General features: G+C 35.1%; 1 protein-coding gene across 1 annotated transcript in view; it reads left to right on the forward strand.

The window, feature by feature from the left end:
• Nucleotides 1–22780, forward strand: part of NAALADL2 (N-acetylated alpha-linked acidic dipeptidase like 2) — a 194844-nt gene that overhangs the window by 89321 nt on the left and 82743 nt on the right. Inside the window, exon 5 of the mRNA XM_042881296.1 lies at nt 21526–21669. Within this exon, the coding sequence (XP_042737230.1) occupies nt 21526–21669 (144 nt within the window). The remainder of the gene's footprint in view (nt 1–21525; nt 21670–22780) is intronic.

The raw sequence follows: 22780 nt of genomic DNA on the forward strand, positions 1-22780 counted from the left end.
TCACAAGCTAAATAACCCACTGGTTGATAACTGCAGTTTGGTTATTGAAGGATAGTGCTAAATGAGGCTTCTTTGGTGTGACAGGTGTGAAACTTCACAAAATGCGTTTGGAGCAGTTAAGTGTGATCTCGTGCCCAATGGTGTCCCATGAATGCAAGGGCTTCCTCTGCTTGATTACTCTCCACTGGTGACCTTTAGGAGTAACATAATGAGGCACTGAAGAAATACTGCCCAAGCACACTCAGTATGACTGTAGATGCAGCAAATACTTTCACTTTGATAGGTTTAGATACTGTTGCTTGTACAAAGTTGCAAGACTTTTATTTAAATGACTGTATCAGTTGGCTGCAAAGTGCTTTTCTCACCTGCTAAAACAATTAGAATGGTCTGGTGAGTAGAACTGAAATAAATGTTTGCAGCTAGAACTGGCCAGACGTGGGAGAATGTCTGTGACAAATGTGTTACACAAGAAGCTCATCAAGGACACGTCAGTGAAAGAGGCAGCCCTAGCTTACAGAGCTGCTTCCTTCACTGCCTTATGGAGTAGTCCTGCATACAATGGTGCCAGCCAGCATTTGCTGTGTGATGGGTACAGTTCCAGAGTAGTACAGTTCCATTACAGTTCCAGAGGAACAGGCAGTTTGATGCAAGATGCTTTTGTTATCTGACTTGTTTTTCGTGTGCAGAACTAAGCTATGAGAATGATTTGAAAAAGCCTTTGAAACTTTCATAGCTGTTTCAATTTCAATTAGGACAAGTGTGTGCAACTTCCAATACTTCTTATGTGCTAGTGTTGTGTATTTGACAGGTGGGTCTATTGAGTTACTGAAAAAAAGAGTGAAGCCTCTTGGGTTATTTGAAACCTCATTGAAGTCATAGATGTTTTGGAATAGTTATATAATGATTTGCATGTTTATTTATGGTTGTGTGCTGTAGGGACCACCCTTTACAAAATACATAATGAACAAATGCCTATGCTATCTACTTGGGAGGTATTTTTTTCTTACAGCAGATGTCAGCTAAAGCTGACACGTGGTGACAATCTATTCCTATTTTGTATAATACTCTTAACAAGGAGACTAATTTTAGAGCAGCTGGCCTCCTCATGTTTTCAAGTGTCTAGGTTCTTTTCTTGATTTCCAAGCATCAGCAGTCTTTCAACTTGTCCACTGTGCTATTTCTACCAACCCTGATTTAATGCAGGTCTGCAAGAGATTTTCATCAAAATCTTACATTTTCTGATAGAGCTGAACCACATTGTGTTAAGCCTTTAGCATTCAAAACTTGGACATTAGTCATGCAATGTATAAAATATTTGATATTTCTTAACAGCTAATACAGCATAATGGTGAGATAAAACTAAACTTCATTCTCTTATCAGTTACTGCTGCTCTCTTCCCAAACTGCTGTATTAGGTGTGATTTTGAGTTTTTCTGGCAAGAAGCAGAATATATCTCTGGTAATGTGTGGTGCTAATCCACACAAAAAACATTCCCCAGCATGAGAAAATACAGACCCTGAGAAGATAGGATGAATGGAGTATTTTTTGAGTTAAACTTAAGTGATTTGGGTGTAAGATAATTTCTTATGAGTATTTTTAGGTTTTTTTTTTTAATAGAGGGTAGTAAGTAATGAGAAACTCAGTAACATCAAAAATGTAGGTATCAATGATCACTGTTTGCTTGATATTTCTTAGTAGCCTTTAATGCTCTTATAGCTTATTAATATTAGTCTTAATATTGGTGTTAGTTTGTAAGCTTCATGACACCAAGGAAAGCCTCAAAATGCAACTTGATTTCTATATAATTTAAAAAAAAAAAAAAAAGCAACAACAACAACAAATCTCAAAACAGAATGCAAAAGAGGAAAATTCCATGGATTTTAAGAAGGTTTATAATTGTTGGACATTACTGATGCTTTTTAGATACTTTTTTATTACTATAAAATATCAAAGCATAGAAAAAAGCTTGTTTAACAGGCTTAAGAAGGAGGCGCAGTCTAAAGCTAGTCAATAAGATGAAACTTCAGTTTTAGTTTTTAAATTTCTGGCAATTTCATCTTAGGTTGAATGTAATTTATTTTGAGAGTTTGGATTTAAGCTACGATTATTGAGCAGACCAGTGATCCTGAACTGTGACACTCCAATTTAGGAATTAGTGCTTTAAGGCAGTATTTAGTTACATCTCTCATTGGCTTTGTAAGATGAAAAGTAGAATTGGGAGTCCTATAATAGAGAGACAAGTCCTAAAAAAAAACCATAGAAATCCTGCAAGAGATTTACGATCTGTAGCATAAATCTTAAAGGAGATTTTAGCTACAAAAATTTATAGTCATTCATAATTCAAAAGCTCTGTGATCTTAGTAGAAGCTCATTCTTGAATTTTAGTGTCTGTTGTGTTTTGGTCATGTTCTTCATGATTTTTATGCAAGACTTATATTCATTACAATACTTTTTTCTGTCTCTGTTTCTCCTTCAACTATATAGAATGTAAGCAAACAGAAATGTCGTCTCAAGAGAGAAGTTGTTACTCATAGAAACTTCTCCAGATTTTACTTCCTTCACCAAAATTCACTTTCCCAAAACGGTGATCTAAAATGTTTGGTTGATGATTTGCAATGAGCATTATTTTCTTCCGTTCAAAAAGTATTCCTTGGCAATTGTCTTAGTTCTTCTTGATGTGATAGGAAAAGAAATAGTCTAATGTTTAATAAAAATCATCCCTTTGTGCAGCCTATTATTTTCTGTGAGGATTAAGCCTTCCTTCAAAAGAGGTTACTGTACTTTGTTTCATCTTGTCAGTACACATTGTTGTGACTTTGTATACTTTTTAAACTTGAGTTTTAATAACCAAAGTGATCATGTAGGAGGCGGTATAGCACTTATCACATTTAGGCTTATTTTGATTTCAGAAGATACCAATGGGAAGGAAATAGTTCAGTGATGAAAAATGCTTTTTGAAATGCCAGTCAGAAAGGGAAAGAATTTTGTTTAGCTAATAATCAGAAGTCTTGTAGCCCATGATACTAGATGGAGGACTGTTTCTGGAAGCTGCACTATATTGAGATAATTGCTTTTTTGGGGAGTCATTTGTTTCCCTCTCTCTCAGTAATCTCTGATTATTTGTGTGACATTTTGACAAAATTTTTCAAGGAGCTTCCCTATTGATATTTGGAATTACAGGAAGATTTCTGGCTTATCGTATATTGCTACATCTGCCTAATGTATTACTTCAGTAATTAGTTTTTTGTTAAGACCTTCAAAGGAACACTCCTTGTTAAAAATAATCCCGTCCACAGGAAGCCATTTAGAAATGCTTTATGAGACCCTCTAGGAGGAAACTATTTCATTCCTGCTCCAGCCTGAATTCTTTGAAGGGTAAAATTATGGTAGGTGGTCTAGGGCTCACCGAACTCCAATAAATTTTCTCAGACTTCTCAGTGGTGTTCAGAACAAATTCTCCCTTAACTCTCTCTCTCTCTCTCTCTCTCTCTCTCTCCACTCTCTCCCCCCGAAGAATGGGAGACTATTTTGATGATAAAAATTGCCATTCTCCCCTCTGGAGTGGCTTCAGTTCATTAGCAAGGAGACCTCTTTTGCTTTCTCTGGCTGTTGGACTGAGCAAGCTTGTTTACTAGAATACTCCTCCTTTAAAGTGAATGGGTGTTTTTGAATTGTCCTGTCCTTTGATAAGGTGAACAAAGCATTCCTCAAAGTTTAATCAGTCAGATGGATGGAAAAGACACTGATGTCAGATATACTCTGTACCAGTGAAAAATGGAATCTATGGTGAAGTTTGACGGCTGGCTGGTGAGAGAGAGAAGAAAAAGAGGCTTTAGGGGCGCAACTGAAATGTCTCCAGAATTCTCTGGTAGTTGAATTGTACTTCAGAGGTTCTTCAGGCTTTCTAGAAATTCCTCACAATTCACCTTTCCAAGGGAAAGACAAACTGTGGCAATATTACAGTTTTCTTCTGGCCTAGCTATCTCCCTTATAGGCTGTATAATTCATACGGATATGTTTTTATTCCTTTTTGTGGTCCACATCATGTGCTTCCCTCTGCCAAGCTATTAGTAATGCTATCAGAACTGTCCTTCTCTTGTATCGGACATCAGGCAAATCATAGTATACATGTATATGTATTTTCTGGTACCATCCTGTTCAATTTTAGATGCATTCTGGTGATTTATATAATAATTAAATTCTAATGGAAATATTCGTTGTTTTCTTTGCACTGTACTTGTTTCCCGAAGAAAAATCTAAGCATTTCCAGGCTGTATAATTTGTATATTTTGTTATTTTAATAGTAAAAGCAGGTTTGATGATGTGGATAATCTCAACATACGTTATTTTAGCCGAAGGATATGCCTTTCATTGTAATGTATTTCCTGTTTGTTACCTGTCATGGAAGATGAGATTAGCTGAATTCATAATAATGATATATATCTCTCAATACTGTTAGCCTCACAACTATCATTTATTATTGCCATACTAGATTGTTGCTAAATCAGATGAACTGTGATGAATATAAATATAAAACAAATTTATTGTATTCTGACTGACTTCAGTCATGGTTAGTACACTCTTCATTCTACTTTCTTACATTAAAAGAGTTTTTAGTTCTTTTTATCATTTTTTTTATATCACATAATCACAGAATGGTAGAAGCTAGAAGGCGTTCCAAGTCCCTTCATCATCTTAGTAGCTCTCTATTGGACTCTTCAGTATGTCTCTTGTTACTGGGGGGCATAACTGGACAAAGTACTCCAAATATTTTTTTGTTGTTGAAAATTCCAGTGTCTATATCAACAAAACCTAAGTGCTGATGCTGTGTACTTTTAATTGCAATTGTGAATTTAAGATTGGTGATTTTCCTCAATTCATTGCTTTTTGTTATGTTTCCAAAATGCATTTCAAACTTTCCTACTTCCATTTCAAGTTCTAGCATCTTTGTTACTGTGCTTTGTATCATACTCTGTAGGAGGAGTCACTTCTTTAAAGAAATGTATTAAAACTGATATAAATTACAGCTTCTAATTCCTTTCAACATTATCTTCTCAGTCTTGATAAAGATGCTCTTATTGTTATGGAGCACTTCCTAAAACTGCTAGTAACTCTTCATTCAGTTTATCTGATAAAGGTTGGTGACTGTTCATCATGTTCTCTGTGTAATTTCCAAAAGCTAAGCATCATTCACTAAATCATTCTCAACTGGAGGCTGTTACGTTTTAATTGCAGAGACTGACTGTGCTCAACCAGAAGGGAAATTCTATTCACATGGCATCTCTGCCACTTTAAGCAAAGAGAGGAAGGAAATGCCTGACACCTGTGGAGGGAAAGCTTCAGTTATATCAGAGAAGTCAGGCAAAATGTCAGGGAATATAAAACCAGTGATATGCGTGTCTTGCTGACCGTATATTTTTCTTGTGCTTCACATCAATATTTTCCTTTGAATTATCTTTTAATGTCTTATTTTTGTACTGGCAAGAGAACAGATTTTCTTCTGAGAAGTCGTCTTAATCTTCTCAGTTTTGACCTTTCCCATTTGTCAGTCGTTTATGAAGTAAACTCTGCATTGAAAAGTAAAAAATTTCATTTTGGAATTTAGTATTATTGACTTTTGGAGAACAAAATAGTATGTCTTGAGAGACACTGTATTGACATGGACACCATTATATGGGCTGCTTGAAGTGGATAGACTAACTTTGGGTAGCATTCATTAAAAAACATCTAGACAACAAAAACATTTTTCTCTTTCTTGTCACGGTTCTTTATGCTTTAATTATTTAAAATGAGTTCTATCCCATCTGATTGCCTGTATTTGTTGAGTTAGATGTCAGTGGGATGTGTTTTTACCTATGTTTGTACAAAAGAGTATCGACAACTGTGAATTGTTTTGTTCTACAATGTAACTTCTGATGTTAGTTGCTACTTCACTTGAAAGGTAAGAGCAGGACTCCTTCAAATCTCTAAAAATTCTGTCCTGAAAGTTAGATTGACAGTATGTTCATTTTAAAGAGTCTTTTCAGTCAGAAAGCAATTTTTAGAAGGAACGTGTTGTTTACTGTAAGTACTTTTGTCTGGTGCATTAAGTTCCTTAGATTCTCACTGGAAAAAATGGTTTACATTTTATAATAACCGAATACATGCTAAATTCTTATGGTCCAAATAGCTATGAGATTATATACTCCCACATTATGGCTCCAGAAAACTTGTTACATGTAAACAGTTTTTTGCAAAGAATATTTCATTATCTTTAATGGAGAAAAAGAAATCATCTCTTGAGTAATATTCATATGTAGTTTAAGAATTACAGTAAACTTCTGTGATTGCTTTTAAAGAATGAACACAGTAGAGAGGAGTCTGAGTCTGGAGAAACAGTCTCAAATTCCGACTATTTTAAAGTTTCTGGGAGTTTTCAGTTGAATTTAGGGTCAGAATTCAGTCAGAATATTTCCACTTCTAAACTGCCTCAAGGTCAAGTGAATACAGATTTTAAAATGTCATGTTTGTGTAGCTGGTGCACCAGCATTTCAGAAGAGGTTTTGGAGTTGGGTGTTTGAAAATAAATTCAATTTTCCAGTGCATGTCCACACATCCTTTTCAGCTGTCATTGACTCTCTTAACATTTTGTTCTTTATTATCATACAGAAACTCTATTCTCTTTAAGTTAGGTGCTTTTTCTTATTTTCATACTACATGGTAAGGCTTAATGACATTGAACTGAAAGACAGAGGGGACCCACTCTTTCTCCTTTGGACAAGCTGTTAATAAACATCCCTGTTTTGTTTTTTAATCTAATACTCCAACAAGATTTCATATATAACTGGCTTATTTTTTACAGAGGCATATTTCATTGCTAGTAGTGTAAAATATTTCAGATTGTATTTATCTACCTGTTCACTCTTTCATGGGATCTACAATAGTACATCAAGTACAGTTAGTAATCTGTGACACCCAACAAACTTTGGTTCTGTTAACAGTACAACTTCTGTCAAAATTAGTTTCTGTTAAAGTAGGCAAAATGTTAGCTGATCTGCGCCCTTCCTTATATAGCTTCTGTGTTTAAAATTTTTCTAGTAAGCATTTTGAAGACATTAGCAAAGGCAGACTCATCTTAGCCTGTCTTTACAAACTGACATTTTGCTATTTATTGTCCATTACTTGTTATTTATTGTAACAAAACTTTTCAGTTATTTCAAAGAGAATCATGCACTGTTGTCAGCAGGAGTGTTCCTTGAAAAACTAGCAAGTTTTCTCCTGATACACCTGCTACTTTAATCTATATTTACTTTTATAGTTAATGGAATTTAGTGCTGTTTTGAAGAGAAAGTTAGTTAATGCCTTTCCAGAGCTGAAGAATTTTACAAATCCATATATTTACTTTGCATAGGCAAATATCTTCAATGATTTCCTAAAGCAGGAGCAATAAAATTTTTGTTAATCTGTTACTTGTGTTTCATACTTCTGATTTCTTTAGTACGTGCAAAAAATATCTATACATTATTTTTCAGTAAATTATGTGCTTTATTCTGAAATGATGAACTAAGATAATGGCCTCTGCCTCATGAACTTCATGCAACTAAGGTTACCTTTTCCAAGTAGAGGTTGTACTGTAGCCGACAATGGTGCTTAGCTGTTGCAAGACAACTGAGTCTCTTGCTTTAGAAAGGAGCAGCTCTAGAGACTAATACTGCTAGGTTGTGTTGGGGTGTTTGAGCACCTTAGTTATTTGTTTGTTATCTATAAACCATTCACTGAATAACTCCATCTCTTCATGAGAAATGTAGTGTAGTTCTTGACCACAAAAGCAACAATGAAGATACTAGTATGTAATAAGTCTATTTCATCTAAGTTCTGTATGTTATTTAACTGTTTAAGATAAGGTTGTGCATCATGCTTAATTACCAAAATATCATGATAAATAATCAACACTGTACCTGTTGTTTAATTTCCTTTTGCTATTTCAAGATACATGTAGAGTCTTTAATTGGAATACTTCTGTAAAATGTTAGGACACAACAATCCAATTAAGATTGCAAGACTGACTTTCTAAATAATCCAAGCTAAATAATCGTGCTAAAAAGCTCATAACCAATTGCAGATGTACTTTAGAATTACATTTTGTCATAAAAAGTTCTGTGGTGCTTCTCAGTGAGTTCTTTTAGAATTTTGCATTTGAAATAAATACCCTCTGAATGTCAATTCCAGGTGTGTTCCGTTTAGGGTAGCTACATCTGCCAACCTCAATCAAACCTCTGAAATTGCTTTTGCTGTTCTTTCTAAATTGCATGTAGACAGGAAGCACCGTGGATGAAAGTATCCTTGATAGAGGACCTCACAGAATGGCATTAAAGCTAATGAGGGATTTAGAGAAATAAAAGTTGCTCTGAAGAGACACTCCCAGGTTCAGAAATTCATCTGAATTATTTCAATCTACTGATTATTCTGTGGGCTATTTACTTTTCTGGACTGAAGAATTTCCAGCCCTAGGCTGCATATTCTAATTCAGCTGTAGCTTAACATTGTTGAAGATGTCAAGTTATCTCACCATAATAAAATGAGTTTGTTCTGCAAAGAAAATAAAAGGGTTGCAGCAGCTTGTGCAAAAGATATCGTGTGTCTGTGATTCAGAGTTGGGTCAATGAGAATTTAGTATAGACTTTGTCTATTCCATGCAGGATTTCTTACACTTCAGTCGGGTATTTAAAGTACAGTGTTGGATAAGAATGCGTAACGGACTCAGCATCAGTTCCTTCTGTTGCCCAATGAATCCTTTTGGAAATATTCCATGAAGAACACTGACTTATTGGGTGTCCAGCCACCTGACACAGATTCCCCCAGGCTACGTAATGTAGTTTGTTTCTTCAAAATAAATATTTTTCGTATGCATGTAGGAAACTGCAGATTACTTTAAGAACCTTTGAATCTGAATGGAGGGATTTTATGCAATCAACCCTGTATATTATGTATATCTTCTTAAGAAACCGCATTTCTAGTTGCAGCTTTGAAAAAAATAAATGAAAGGTATTGAGGGCACATAAATATGGAGGACTCCAAATGAAACTGAAAAATAGTAGTAGATGAGCTTGTGTGTGTGTGTTTGCAGAGGTTTGTATTGTGCTAATACATCGTAGGAACAAAAGAAAATTAGCTTTATTTTCTGTAAGTTTGCTAGACTACAGGGAACCAACAACAGCAAGCATACTTCCAACTAGTAGCAGAAAAAAACCACCAATTTTCATTAGATTTTAAATAGGTTTGTTTCTGCCTTCTTTTATTTCTTCAGACTTGAACTAGAGTTGAACAAGAAACAAGCTTTGAAATATCTACTTTCTTACAGTGTAAGACAGAAAATTATTGAACAGATTTTTTTAAAGGAAGTATAATTGACTCAGTGAATCTAAGATCTTATTAAACTAAGTACCTTCTGCTCAATAAGGTCTGATGACAAAATTATTATTTAAACAATCAAGTTTGCATACATAACTCAAAATGTAATGTTGTGATTAAGTTATTTAAGTCCACAGGTACTTGAAGTATCATTAATCCAGGTCCTGTACTGTCTAATTAAAAATAGAAGAGGGTTCTGTAAGTAAGATAAATATTGTCTTCTAGCACGTTCTTACTAATATATTTAATAATTTGAGTGATTGATTGTTTCAAGTTTTCTTTTTCTGTGTTCCCTCTCAACCCTCTAATGCTTCTCAAGAGTCAGTGCCACTTTTTCAACTGCCACCCTTAAGATTGACTTCTTATGACAAGTGATTTAAATAGGTGGGCAGATGTTTCTTAAGGAAACTCTTCTTTCTCTCATTTCTCTTTCCTCTCAAATCATTGCGATGTGAACATGCAGTCTTTTATATATACATCTGCTTAATTAAAATGTATTTACCACCTCCTCAGCAGCTGCTTGTGACAATTTACTCAACATTCGTGGCTGGGATGGCTGTCACTGTCAACAAAGTAATTGAATATCTTTGAAACGCCCTCTCTGTGCCTTCTCTTTGGCTACCTCTTTGGTTCATTTTAGAGGAAAAAAGGACTTGGGATTTGTTTCATGGAATTATGCCGAAATTGACTAAAATTTCATTTTAGTTTAAATATATATTTGTAATAAATGCAGTACCTTGTGCTGCTTTTTATCTAGTAAATTTCACTTGTTTCACAGTGCTTAATGCCTTTCCTCATAATGATGATATTGATGCTTGTGTAAAATCCCCATTCAAAGTAAAGGCACAATAAAAAAAAATCAAGTGGGTCTACGGACTAAAATAGCATTCTTGCTTTCTGTTCTGTTATTACTTAAATTTTAGGCTTGTGTACTGAAGTTGAACTGCAGTCAATAAAATGAAATTACGTATTGGTAAACTGAAATCATGTGAAGAAATACTTGAATTTTGTCCTTATAATGAAGAGCAGTGAAAAGCTATACTGGTCAGTCAGTTCTGACTTACTGACTTAAGTAATCTCATACAACGTATTATTTTATGAGAATGAAATGTTGTTAGCAGTGAGTGCATAGGAAAATAATGTTTGTCCACCTTTTATTTTTTTCTGAGCAGAAAACATATTTGAGGACAAATTTCAACTTTCTTCTTACAAATCTATTGGAATGAAATAGTTAATTACAAAACTGTGGATTCCAGCTTGTCCACATATATGAAATAGAGTACTTGTAACGGTAAAGAATTGTTCTGTATAGGCTGTCACTTTAATGAGATGGTGCCAATGGAATTTTCAAATACAGCATCTACACAGATCACTGTGAAAGTAATGTCTCCTATTTATTTCCATTGAGGCTACAACATATACAAAGAGCACAATAACACTATTTGATAGTGAAAATTTTCAGCTACAAAACACTTTTTTTCAACATAGTCACACCCATTAGCTGATTTCCAAAGATGAGCTGATCAAGGTGCTCTTCATTTTGTTGTGCAACAGCTGTGCACGACCATCTGGAACATGGCTCATCTTTCACATCAATGTTGCCACTGCTGAAACACATCACCCACTGCCTCACACTGGCATCCATGTTTGGTCTCCTTCACAGTAGCATCCATGTTTGGTCTTCATAAACATTCAGCAGGCATTCATGCATGTCAATTTTTTCTACATGGAGGAATTCAAATACATACCTTTTCCTTCATTTGCATTTCCAAATTTAAGTGAATGTTGGTGGGAAGGTTCAGCTCCTACTGTCACACCACCAACATCCATTTCTGGTATCTTGGGCCAATATAATAAAATAGGAGATGTGACTTTCAGAGCAGACCCTGTGTTTACTACTGCCAGTGTTGAGAAAGAGATGACATAACACAGCAGTGATGATTCCTTTTGACACATTGCTTTTATGAAAATCACTGCTTTAACACACTGTAGTTAGTCCATGTGTTTTTGTATTCCTTGGTTTCTTGCATTCAACCATGTATCTGTATATTTGTGCTTTTGCCTACTAGTATGAAGGGGTTGAGGGCATCTATTATCTACTGTGAAGTCAGTAAGTTATTACTGAACTTTATCCATCTGTAAATTCGGGCAAAAATCTAAAACTGAAATGTGACCAAAATATAATAGAATCAGAATAGAGGCAGTGTTAGGGTTAGATTTTCAAATGTGTTTTGAAATAAGTGCTGAATGAGATTTACAACAATGGTAGAGTGATGCGGGAGAGTAATACTTTCCTATTGAAGAGGTCTGGGGTGAGTCTAGCAGTGCAAATATAGCATTCAGAGTCAAGGAACAGTGTTTACTCCATATGAGGATTTTCTTTGTTTGATTCAATTATGTTATCTGTAAGGTGGAGATAAATGTTCTCTCTGCTTCTTGGAGGCATGTATGGTTCTACGAGTGTAGACTATAGGATTTAACAGTGATGGGTTAAAACAGATATGAGATGTGAACAGGTTTAAGATCTTGGATTTTGAATATGGGTGGGAAGAAATTTATCCCAAATTTACCAGATTGCTTGGCATTAACATCTACACAGGATCCTTCAGCCTCAGCTGCTCTGTGATTCTGCCTTTGTCAGCCTTTTAGAGGGCAAAAGAGCCTTCATGTAATATCTATACAATACCCTCCGTATATAATTCAATCTTTTCTGGTAATTTTATATACTATTATCTTTTCCAGAAGGGACTTTTTTCATAACTTTGCGGATGATGGCATATTTACTGTTCAGAGTGCCAGAATGGAAACGTGCTAATTTCTCTAAGGAGAAGCCTAACAGATGGCACTGAAAAGAGAAAGTAAGGGGATTTGTCTTAGTGATTTTTTTTTTTTCGAAAGTTAAATGCCAACTGAATATTTACAGTTATAAATGAACAATTTCAGAAATGTTTTGCTGATAAGAAAATGGACGTGGTTGTGAAAAGCCACAGAGCTGTGCAGACAGAGAAGAGAAAGCAATGCAGGCCATCCTGATTTGACATTCATTAGTATAGTATAGAGGCAAGAAGGAGGAAAAAAATTAATCTAGCTGTTACCTTAATACTAGAATGCAATCTGAGTTGTTATCTTGTCATAATATCTATTCAGAATAAATGTAAATACATCACGTGCCACTCCAGAAATGTTCCTGAATATCAAGTGAAAAATTATCACTATATGAGTATTAGTCAGTAAGTCTATGGAAACTTGCATGTGGTTTATTACATACTGACAGGCAGAGAAGGCATTCTGTTGAGTGACTGAAACCCTTTCAGGAAGGAATGAAATACATACAGAAGGCTGATTCAGCATGTGTGCAATGATTCTGCATTTAAAATAGAGTGATTCTTGTTACTTTTGGATCTGATGCTATGATTGTTTGTAGAGGCATCTGCCTGACAAGATCTAATCTGTGCTTAACATCTCATTTCTTATAAGTCACTGCTCAGCTATTAAATGTTTATGATAAATTTACCAGTTATTTTATAAACCAGACCCTTATGCAGTAATAAATTTGCTTTTTTTTGCATGGGGATTGTGGTATCAGGACCTATCTTATTAAAATTAATGTGATACAGTGCTCCTTTACAAAGAAGTTAGGTCAGTTTATGGTGGTGTTTTTTTGTGTTTTTTTTTTTTAACTAAAGAAAGTTGAAAACTTTAAGGTAGTTGGTTGGTTGGTTGTTTTTTAAAGCCAATAATAAACTTTGAATTAATGTACATGTTTAAGCATCATTCTGCATCAAGGAACATTAACGCAACCAAGTGCAGGGTCTGTATCCTGGGTTGCATCAAGGGAAGTGTGACCAGCAGGTTGAGGGAGGTGATTCTGCTCTCATGAGACTCTTCCTGGAGTCCTGAATCAGGACTGTGTTGGCACAAGCAATGGCAGTACTGTGTGAGAAGAAAGGGTAGCAATCTATGAGAAAACGGGGAGACCTCAGAACCATTTAATGGCCACATATGTTGGAAAAAAACAAAGCCAAAACATGATTTCACATAGTTTCAAATATGGAAGAATAAATTATGGATATATCTTACTGTAAGAGAAGCATAGTGTACTACAGGTAATACACACACTTTTATGTTATTGACCAAATATATAGACAAGATGTGGCTCTGAATCATTGCAGTGTTACTTACATGCTGTAAAGAAAGTAATTGGTATATCCTAGATGTGTCACTTACAGTGTTTTCTTAGAGATTTTCTATTTCCATTCAATTTCTTGTAGAATGTTATAGGACTTTTATTATTTTTAGTAATAATAAATCTCATTATTATGGGTGAGCTGGACGTCATGCTTGTTTTTATCCAGAACAGTCGTTTTCAGGATAGCATATGTAACTTGATGTATAGGCTAGCTGATGCAAACATACTTCACATTAAGCAAGAGTTATTTTACTATTTATAGTCTTGATCATCGCTGGAGGGAAGGAAATCTGTGTCAGTCTCTTGTTCCTATATTTGTTGTTTATTTCTCCTACACAGTGACCATCATCAGTACAGAAGAACAAGATTTAGTTCATGAAGGAATGAGCTAATGGGCCAGCCCATTAACTTTTGAGTGAGACAGAAATAGAGAGAGAATAGACAGAAATAGAGTGAAACAGTATATGTCTTGGAATGCTTTACAGGAAATATAATTCATATAGGAAAGGAAGCAGGCTCTTTTGTGCCTGTTTGCATGACTTGATACTCATGCTTGGAGGCTACCTGGATCCTTTTTGCAGGAGAGAGAAGAATTTTTGGTTATACTGGATACTGCTGTGCAAACATAAAATAAGCTGACTGATACCAGTCATTCCCTATTCTCATTCTTCCAACTGTCAGTCTTTCAAAAAGCCCAAGAGAACTTGTTACTTGCCAATTACTGTACCTAGTTGTAAACTAGAGAAAAGCTGTTCGCTCACTCTGAAGACCAGAGCTGCTGCATTATTGTAATTACTGCTTTTCTCACTATGAACTGCTGCCAGGCAGGAAAAGGAGATCGGCATCAAAAACTGTAAGTTCTAGCTAGAATACGATACTGTAGTTGTAAAAAGTATTGTAAAATTATTTTTTAAAAGAAACACTATTTACTTATCTTGAAGGCAAAAATATGGAAGTGAATGTCAATTAATCCTCTTAAGGAGTGAAGTGTCTCTATAAACTGTATTATAAACTATTAAGTGTGGGAAGAGTTTTGTGCTGCTTACGTAGTACCTTAGTTGTATATTTAGATGTTTTCAAAATTCTTGCTTACAAAAAGAACTAAGGGAAATGATCCAAAATGAGGAACAGTGCATTTGCAGTCTTCATTCCCAGTCAAGCTACTGCTGTCAAGCTTAGTACATCAGTTTGATTTGTGCTCCCTCGTGTGCACGTGGGCATACAACACTTCCCAAACTCTACTTTAAGATCACAGTACAGATAATAGTCTGGGAACAAATAAGACATTTGAAACAGACTTGCAGGTATGCTGTAGTTTTACCTAAAGGGAATGATTTATAAAAGAAATGTCTGATATTCAATATTTAGGATTTTTATTCTCTGCTATATTATGTTGTTACTAGGACATTGAAATATATATTAGCTATGTTTAATCTATGGAAGAATTGCTCTTCCCTTTTCGCCACTTAGCGTAGGATATGTAATAGGAAAAATTTTACTTCCATGGCACTGTGCCTAAAGGAAACTTTTTTTTTTTGTCTAGTTCTTGTCATTTTAATGATTAGTCGTTACAACAAGCAAAGTGGAAAAGGGCATTCAAAGTGATGAGAGCACTGTGAAAAGTTTGATGTTTTTTTTTTTGTATTGTTTCTATAATTTTTTTAGAAGAGAAATGAAATAATTGGATGGTTTTGCATCAGTGTGTCAAAGCGGTTTTGCTGTTACAAAATAAATGTGTTGCTTTGTATTCCACTTATCTTAAAAAGAAACGAGGCTAACATTTTAAAATATGTTAAGCAGACATTAAGGTGGAGTAATTTGTTCTGAGACAGGAGAGTGCAATTTTTAGGCCACTCCTTTGCTCTCCTCAGCTGGGATGAGGAGACACCACAAAGGTAAAAGTGTGAAAACTCGTGGGTAGAGATAAAGCTTTACCCAAGCTAAAGTAAAAGTAAAGCAAAAGCTGTGCTTGCAATCAAAGCAAAACAAGCAACTCATTCACTGCTTTCCATTGGCGGGCAGATGTTCAGCCACTTCCAAGCAAGCTGGGATCATTGTGTGTAATGTTTTCTTGGCAAGATAAATGCCGTCACTTCAAAAGTCATTCACTTCCTCCTTGTTTCCCTCAGCTTTTATTGCTGAGCATGATGTCAAATGGCATGGGATGTCTCCTAGGCCAGTTGGATCAGTCCTCTCCAGCCCCTTGTGGTTGCCAATCCCTCACTGGCAGGGCACCACAAGGATCGGCAAAATTCATAGCTTTGTGCGAGCAGTACTCTGTAACAACTTACTGTCAGTGTGTTGTCACCACAATTTTAATCAAAAATCCAAACCGTTGCATCATACATCAAAATGTAATATCTACAAAGAAAATAAACTGTATCCCAGCTGACATCATGACAATCTCGTACTTGATGTCCTGTAAAAGTGCTTGGAAAGTCCTGACTGCTGGCTGCTGTTAAAATCCTTGGTTACAGAATCAAAGATTGGTTGGTTAGTTTGTTTGCTTTTAAATACAGGAGAAGCGAATGTTTTTCTGTTCCTATAATGCTAATGAATATTGAAGCAGTGAACTTCTAAACTGACAAATGTTTCACGATGCAGTTCTGCTGGATAATCCATAGAGAGCTGATTAAAGATGTAACAGGAAAACGATTATTATCACTTCTACTCCAAGGACTTCTACACAAGGTTGTGCTCTTCTCTTGAATAATTTGTTCCTCAACCAGTTATTCTCAACTATCCTTAGAACGATACTGTCCCAGTCTTTAAGCTAAGTTATTCTTCCTCCTATTAATGAAAAACATTTTGAGCATCATAGGGTGGTCAGCAAGATTTTTAGTACACAGCGGTCAGAATACCAGTTTCCACAGAACATAATTTGCTTTAGAAAGATGAAAGAAGAGTTATGCGATAGACTTTATGTACAGAAAACAAAATATTTGACTTTTGACATCCGAATGTTGAGAAGATGTAGTATTTTCACGGAGTTTTCATTTCCAAAGTGCTTGGAGAGCAACATTTTTGGTCTGAATAAGCATTCTCACTATATCAATTTAAAGCAAAAAGGGACAGACGAAAACAATTTATTAGAACAATTTATTAGAACAGTGTTCTAATGGTGACTTTATGAAGTAAAAATGTACATCTTACTCTGTGATTTTGAAAATTGTAGCAGATAGGAACAATTTTATATCAGAGATTAGACAGATCTGAATTCAAAGAATCTTCTTGAAACAAATCTGCAATTTGGTATGACTGCACTCTTGCTAATAAAGCCAATGAAAAATACATAGGAAGTCAATAAGAGTTGCCTTAAAAGGATGCTACTTTGTGGAGCTATTCACTGGAAGACCAAGGTGCAAAAATAGAAGCAACAAGAATTTTCAATCTCTGCTGTAAAATAACCAATGTGACAGTGCAAGCCTTTTCTAGCAATATTAACTAGGAGTGTTGTTGACTGCTTTTTTGTGATGTGAGAATCTTGTCTTTATTACTAATATTGCTTACGGATATATTTTTAAACAACAGTAACTGAAGGTGCAATGAAATAGCTGCTGCATAGCAGAATTATTATTATTATTAATAATAGCAATGTGGGCTTAAGACCTAGAGTCACCAATCAGCTGATGGAGTCTTGCTGTAGCAAGCACTGTTCAAACCTTTCAGTCTTGGCATGGGGTTAGATGTAGGTCAGCAAAACCATAGGTTAACTATCCAGAGGAAAAAGAAATTGTGACTAGCTTCATGAGATCCAGTGGAAACTTAGCAGCTGCTGAAGACGTAAGTGCAGTTGTGTGAGGGTATATACATTCAAAGTACAAACTGTACAAATATCTGAGATATGTCAGTTTTTACATCTTGGTTTTGATCATAGTTAATATAAGATCAAGTGTTTACAAAGGGCAACACAGAAGACATGCTAGGAATGCTGAAGTGGAAGAATACCTCTTCCACAGGCATGCGTTGAACTAACTGCTCACTCCAGGCAAATGAGTGACAGAGCCATCTTATTTGACCAAACACACTTCACTCTGTCCTTTACACCTTAATTTATTCTCATACTGTGCTTTGAAGTCCTTCTTGGAGTTTCTATTCTCAGCATAAAACTGTTTGTCAAATTTCCATTAAGCTTAAGGTGAAAAATTAATGAGCCGTTCACTTCAGATATTTCAAAACTTTACTGCTCTATTATTGATGCAACAGAAAGTCAAAGATGTAGGTATATACAATTCTCGTTCAGTGTTCAGTCAGCTTTTTTTTATTTCTGATTTTTTTTTTTTTTTTTTTTTTTTTTTTTTTTGAGAGGTCATTAAAACAGTGTTTCAGGTCATAGACAGAATTACTGTAATGAATTTTATCAGTAAACTTCTTAGGCAGTTTTATTAACTTTCTGTTTTATCATATCCTGGCAGAGGGCAACTTTAATAAACAGCTAACGATGAAATATGGTGTTTTCTGAACATGGAATTTAAATAGAAGTGAACAGGAAGTTGATTTCTATACCATAAGCTCTTACAAATAAAAGGCAAATTGTGCAACCCTGGAGAAGATGTGGATAAAGTAACATTCTTTTGAGTAGAGAAGTATGAGGTTGTGACTAAATCTCTTCTGTTTCTTGTGCTCTGATTTCAGGCTTGACTGGTCATTGAAGCGATGATAAAATTGTGCTTTAATCCAGAATTGAGTGAATATAATGCACATGTAACACTTGTTGGACACGTTGGATTGTCCTCATAAAGCATTTTCAGAAATCTCAGAATAAGTTACTAACATCAGCAAATTACATGACATAACACTGTGAAATGTTAGGTTACAAGTGTGCAACCCAGACTGAGCAGGAAATGGGTTCGTCTGTGTTTACAGTAAAGAAGAAAACCCAAAACAGAGTCACTGGAAAAGTGCAGTTCTCGCTCTGTGTCAGAAACTTTCTAAAGATTACCTCTTTTTCCACTCCCCAAGTACACTTAATAATTGATTAATGTATTTTTCTTTCTGTACTGCAAAATATTCTCTGGAGGCCTTCTTAAATGAATAGCAGTTTTAGGCCTGGCACAGTTGTATTGTTAGAATTGCAGAGTAAGGAATTCTGTTTCTTGAACTATTTTGATGCTGTAAAATGAAATTTTAATTACAAGCAAAATCTTAATATTAAATTATTCTCAAAGCATTTGTTGGGTTCCCAGATCCTGAAAGTGCTGTGTTGTCCAAGGATTCAGCTAGGAAAGATGATATGAGAACCTCACAAAGTTCTTAGTTGTCAGTTTCCTTGGGAAATTGAGTTGTGTTTTGCAGTTGATAATTGACCAAACCCACGATTTAAAAACAAACTGGAAGACTGCAGCCCAGCAAATCTCAAAATTGTTCAATACGGACTGCATTTCACATGGGGGATAGGTTTTGAATGTTTCTTGTTTGATTCCTGGTCACGATGCAGATGGCTTTGTATACATCTCGTAGGACAAAGATGCTCTTGTGATTGCTAATAAATAGCTGGTAGAGGGAAAGTAACTTCAAAGTCTTTCCTTTAAGTGCTTTAGTATTTGTTCTAATTCTTTTTTTTTTTTTTCTAAATTAATTTAGTTTTTCCATTGTTAAGAATTCATAGAATCCAGGTGGACAGCTATCAGGTGGACATCTAATCTAGCACATTGCCTCAGAGAAGAGATGGACAATATCTGTGTTGTTTCTGACTGCTTTTGTAGATATTGTACCTCCTGTTGACACGCGTAGTCATTAATTCTTTTAATTCAGAAGTTTTTCTTCCAGATAAAGTAAATCTCCCTTTCCGTAGCTCAGATCAATATTTTTTGTCCTACCCATTAAACTGTACTTTATACCTTAAAATGATTTATTTATTTAAACATGAGAAGTTTTCTCCTATCAGTTGTTCTCAAATGCATGTCTTTCACAGTCTGTTCAGGTGTGAAGCTGAAGTTGTGGATAAATGGAGAAGGGATAGATGCTTTTCATTTACAGCATTTTGAGGTTCGTTGCTCCTGTAATATAGTCTGCAGATTGACAAATGGTAGACAAAATAGTGTCTCAGTTACATTACTTGGATGGGCATTTCAGGATTCTTTTTTTATTCTAGAAATAGACTGCTAAAGCTTGAGCAAATTGAATTTACTATCAATTTACTGAAGTAACATTCAGGGATTTTCAGCCCTGTCCAGCTTTGATAAGGCAAGAAAAAAGAAACACCTTCTGAATTATCACTTTTGGATCAGTTTCATCTTTCCACTTATAAGAAGTGAACACTGAAAAGATCTCTGCTATGTATTGAAGATGAATAACAGATTTTTCACCATAATTAAATGTTACAGCGTTGGTTGATTTTTGCATTATGATTGAGGGCAAGTTGGAAGATGTCTCAGGAGTTTCTAACACAAAAAATAAAACAGGGAGGATGCATATGCTTGTGTATGCTGCGGTTCAGTAACAACACATCTGCTTGTAATTTTCTATAAGTTTATTAAAACATTTTCTGCTGATTTCTGATAGCTTCTTCCCCTTGTGATTGCAAATCATACAGAATGTAAAGGATACCTCCCAGCTGTATAAAGGCCTCCATGTCAGCAGAAAAACATGTTGCATGGATGTTTCGGAGATAGGCCTTGTAACCTGAATGTCTGGATGGAAGTTTGGGAATTATTCCATCTGCACAGGCATGTTAGAAGGCTTTTAGAGCTTTGCAGAGCTGGTTTCTGCCCCGTGCTGTGAACTTCCTTTCCATGCTGGGCTTTTTGTCTGCAAGAATATTTTTGCTTTCCTTGAGAAGATACAGTGCTTTTATTAGACCAACTAAAATATTCAGGAAAAATATATAAGCGATTTGTCCCAAACTGTGTTAGAGTATTTCCATTTGTGGAGTTTGCCTTCTCCTCCAGTTATGTCAGTTGTTCTCCCAACATAACTTGTTATCTCCAGAAACCTTCCTATTCTTCAGTGTTGGCAGATGTATAGGGAAACTCATTTATTTTCAAATAGACATTTTAAAATATACTTAAATCTTCAGCTATCGTGATGCTTGTGCTGTTGTTTGTAAAGATCTTAAAGATGTAAATGAAATATTCTGATGCTTTCTGAAGTGTACCTTCTTCCACTGGATGTGTACCTATCTGCTCAGTGTGCTTTTATTCCACACCTCTTTCATCTGCACCTTCAACCTTCCATCATAAAAACAACTGCAATTATAAAATAAGGCAGTCACCTCAGCTGTGTTGAATACTCATTGAGTCAACGAGACGATCAAACTGTATTCTTTGAAATGGAATGTGTATATTCAAATTTCCAGGTTTCTTTGTATGTTAAAGGAACTACTCTCCATCAGCTTTAAGTATTTCATCAACATGAATCCTCTGTGGTGTGTGTTCTTTTCAGAGTTCACAAAGAAAAGCTTTTTGTGTGAAAATGGCTTTCCTCTTAAACGCGTATTGCTAAGTAGCATAACTTTTATAATATTTTCACATCTGCAGCAAAGCAAACAAGCTTATCAGTAGCAACATCGTTTGGTGCACACAGATACTTCTATTTGATTTCAAGCAGTTTAAATATCTGCTTTTCCTTTTAAAGTTGTGTTCAGTTCTTTCTCCAATTCAAAAATTGCTGCTGATCAGTAATTCTATTGTTCACTGATTCCTTTAACTATACAGTAATTTTTTTTGTTGTTAAATCACACACAATCTACTATCTGCTTGGACTCAGAAAAGCTTTTTTCTTGTGGAACTATTGCCTACTTAATGTAACATCTACATGTAATTTTGGGGTAAACATTCTTAAAGGAATATTTTTTCAGTAAGGTAAGAAGAAAGTAGTGGCTGGTTTTCTAAATTAGATGTCTTAATCTGTATTGTAGATGGTTGGTTTTTCACTTGGTTTATGCTTTATTCAGAAATTCTTAATTATAATTAACAAAATTGTTCTTTTCTGTCTGCCATTTAAGATGGAAACTACAGGCAACATCGACTGAACCTCACTGCACTGTTAGTGCAACCAATTTCTGCAGCACTTGCCAAAAAACTTGCTTCGATACCTGAGAATGGAGTCCAAAAAGACAAGTGTGTACCTGTGCAAATGTCAAGTACAGGTAATGCTTTTCAAATGTTTGTTGTTTTTTTTTCTCTTAACTATGAAATATTCTTCAAGAGTTCCACATTTGTTTTCTAGAACGGTGTATTGCCAAGAGGTTTAGCTGACTATAAGATGTTTTGCATAGCTAATTTCCAGAAGAGGTTATGGAAAAAAATAGAACTTATGCTCTTAAAAAAGACATTTGTTCCTTTATCATTGGCTACCTTACTGTAGTTAGGTATAACTTTTCTCTTTTGCTAGCATTCAGCTAATATAAGTCAATATCTGAAGTATGAAGTCTCTTAGCATAAGGCATTAAACTCTAATTCTTGCTATTGACTAAAAAAATCCCACTGTCTTTAGATATCTTCACTAGGGAGCAGTTATTACAGTTTGTTAGGCCATGTTGAAGTGCTTAAACATCAAGGCTGTGGGAGCAGGATTATTCTGTGCCTTTTTTTGTGTGTGTGTGCCACTAGCATAATAATTCTAAATAGTGTTGTGTCTTTCTGTGTTCCTTAATTTTTATCTGCTGTAGAATAAACACTGTATTGTTGTCTAAACCTTCAGGCACCTTTCTCAACAAATTTCACCAGAAAAACAGTCATCATGACAAAAGTGAAATGACTTGAATAGAGCTAGATGAAAAGAAAGGATGCATTCATCTTCAGAGATGATGCCATTAGCAAACTCTTACAGATTATTGCTTGAACAAATTTATGGGTTTTTTGGAAAATAAAAGTGAAAATACAGTCTTCCAACAAAAGTGATGCAATGCGTTACAAGGGAGGAACACCTTTCAGATAGCATTCCAGAAAAGCTGTATGCAGAAGTAATAATTCTGTCTTGATTTCTGTTTTATAATAATCTATTTGTCACTATTAAAAAAAAAGTGTAGAAAAAAATATACCTTTTATTATGTTATTTTAAGTGATTTAAAGCAATGGTCTTGGAGTTGGGGAGACAAATTAAGTTAGACACTACAACCTCCATTAAGTGCAATAATAATCATAAACACAAATTTTAAGGGCAAGCATATGTACTGTATCATTTATTTATTGCCTTTGGAAAGTTACTGTGGAATAGGAATACAATAAAACAAGTCATAAAAAAGGCTGATTAATTTT

Source organism: Lagopus leucura, unplaced genomic scaffold (assembly GCF_019238085.1).
Source record: "Lagopus leucura isolate 7727_CA_CO unplaced genomic scaffold, USGS_WTPT01 Super-Scaffold_100029, whole genome shotgun sequence".
NCBI classification, from domain to species: Eukaryota; Metazoa; Chordata; class Aves; order Galliformes; family Phasianidae; genus Lagopus; species Lagopus leucura.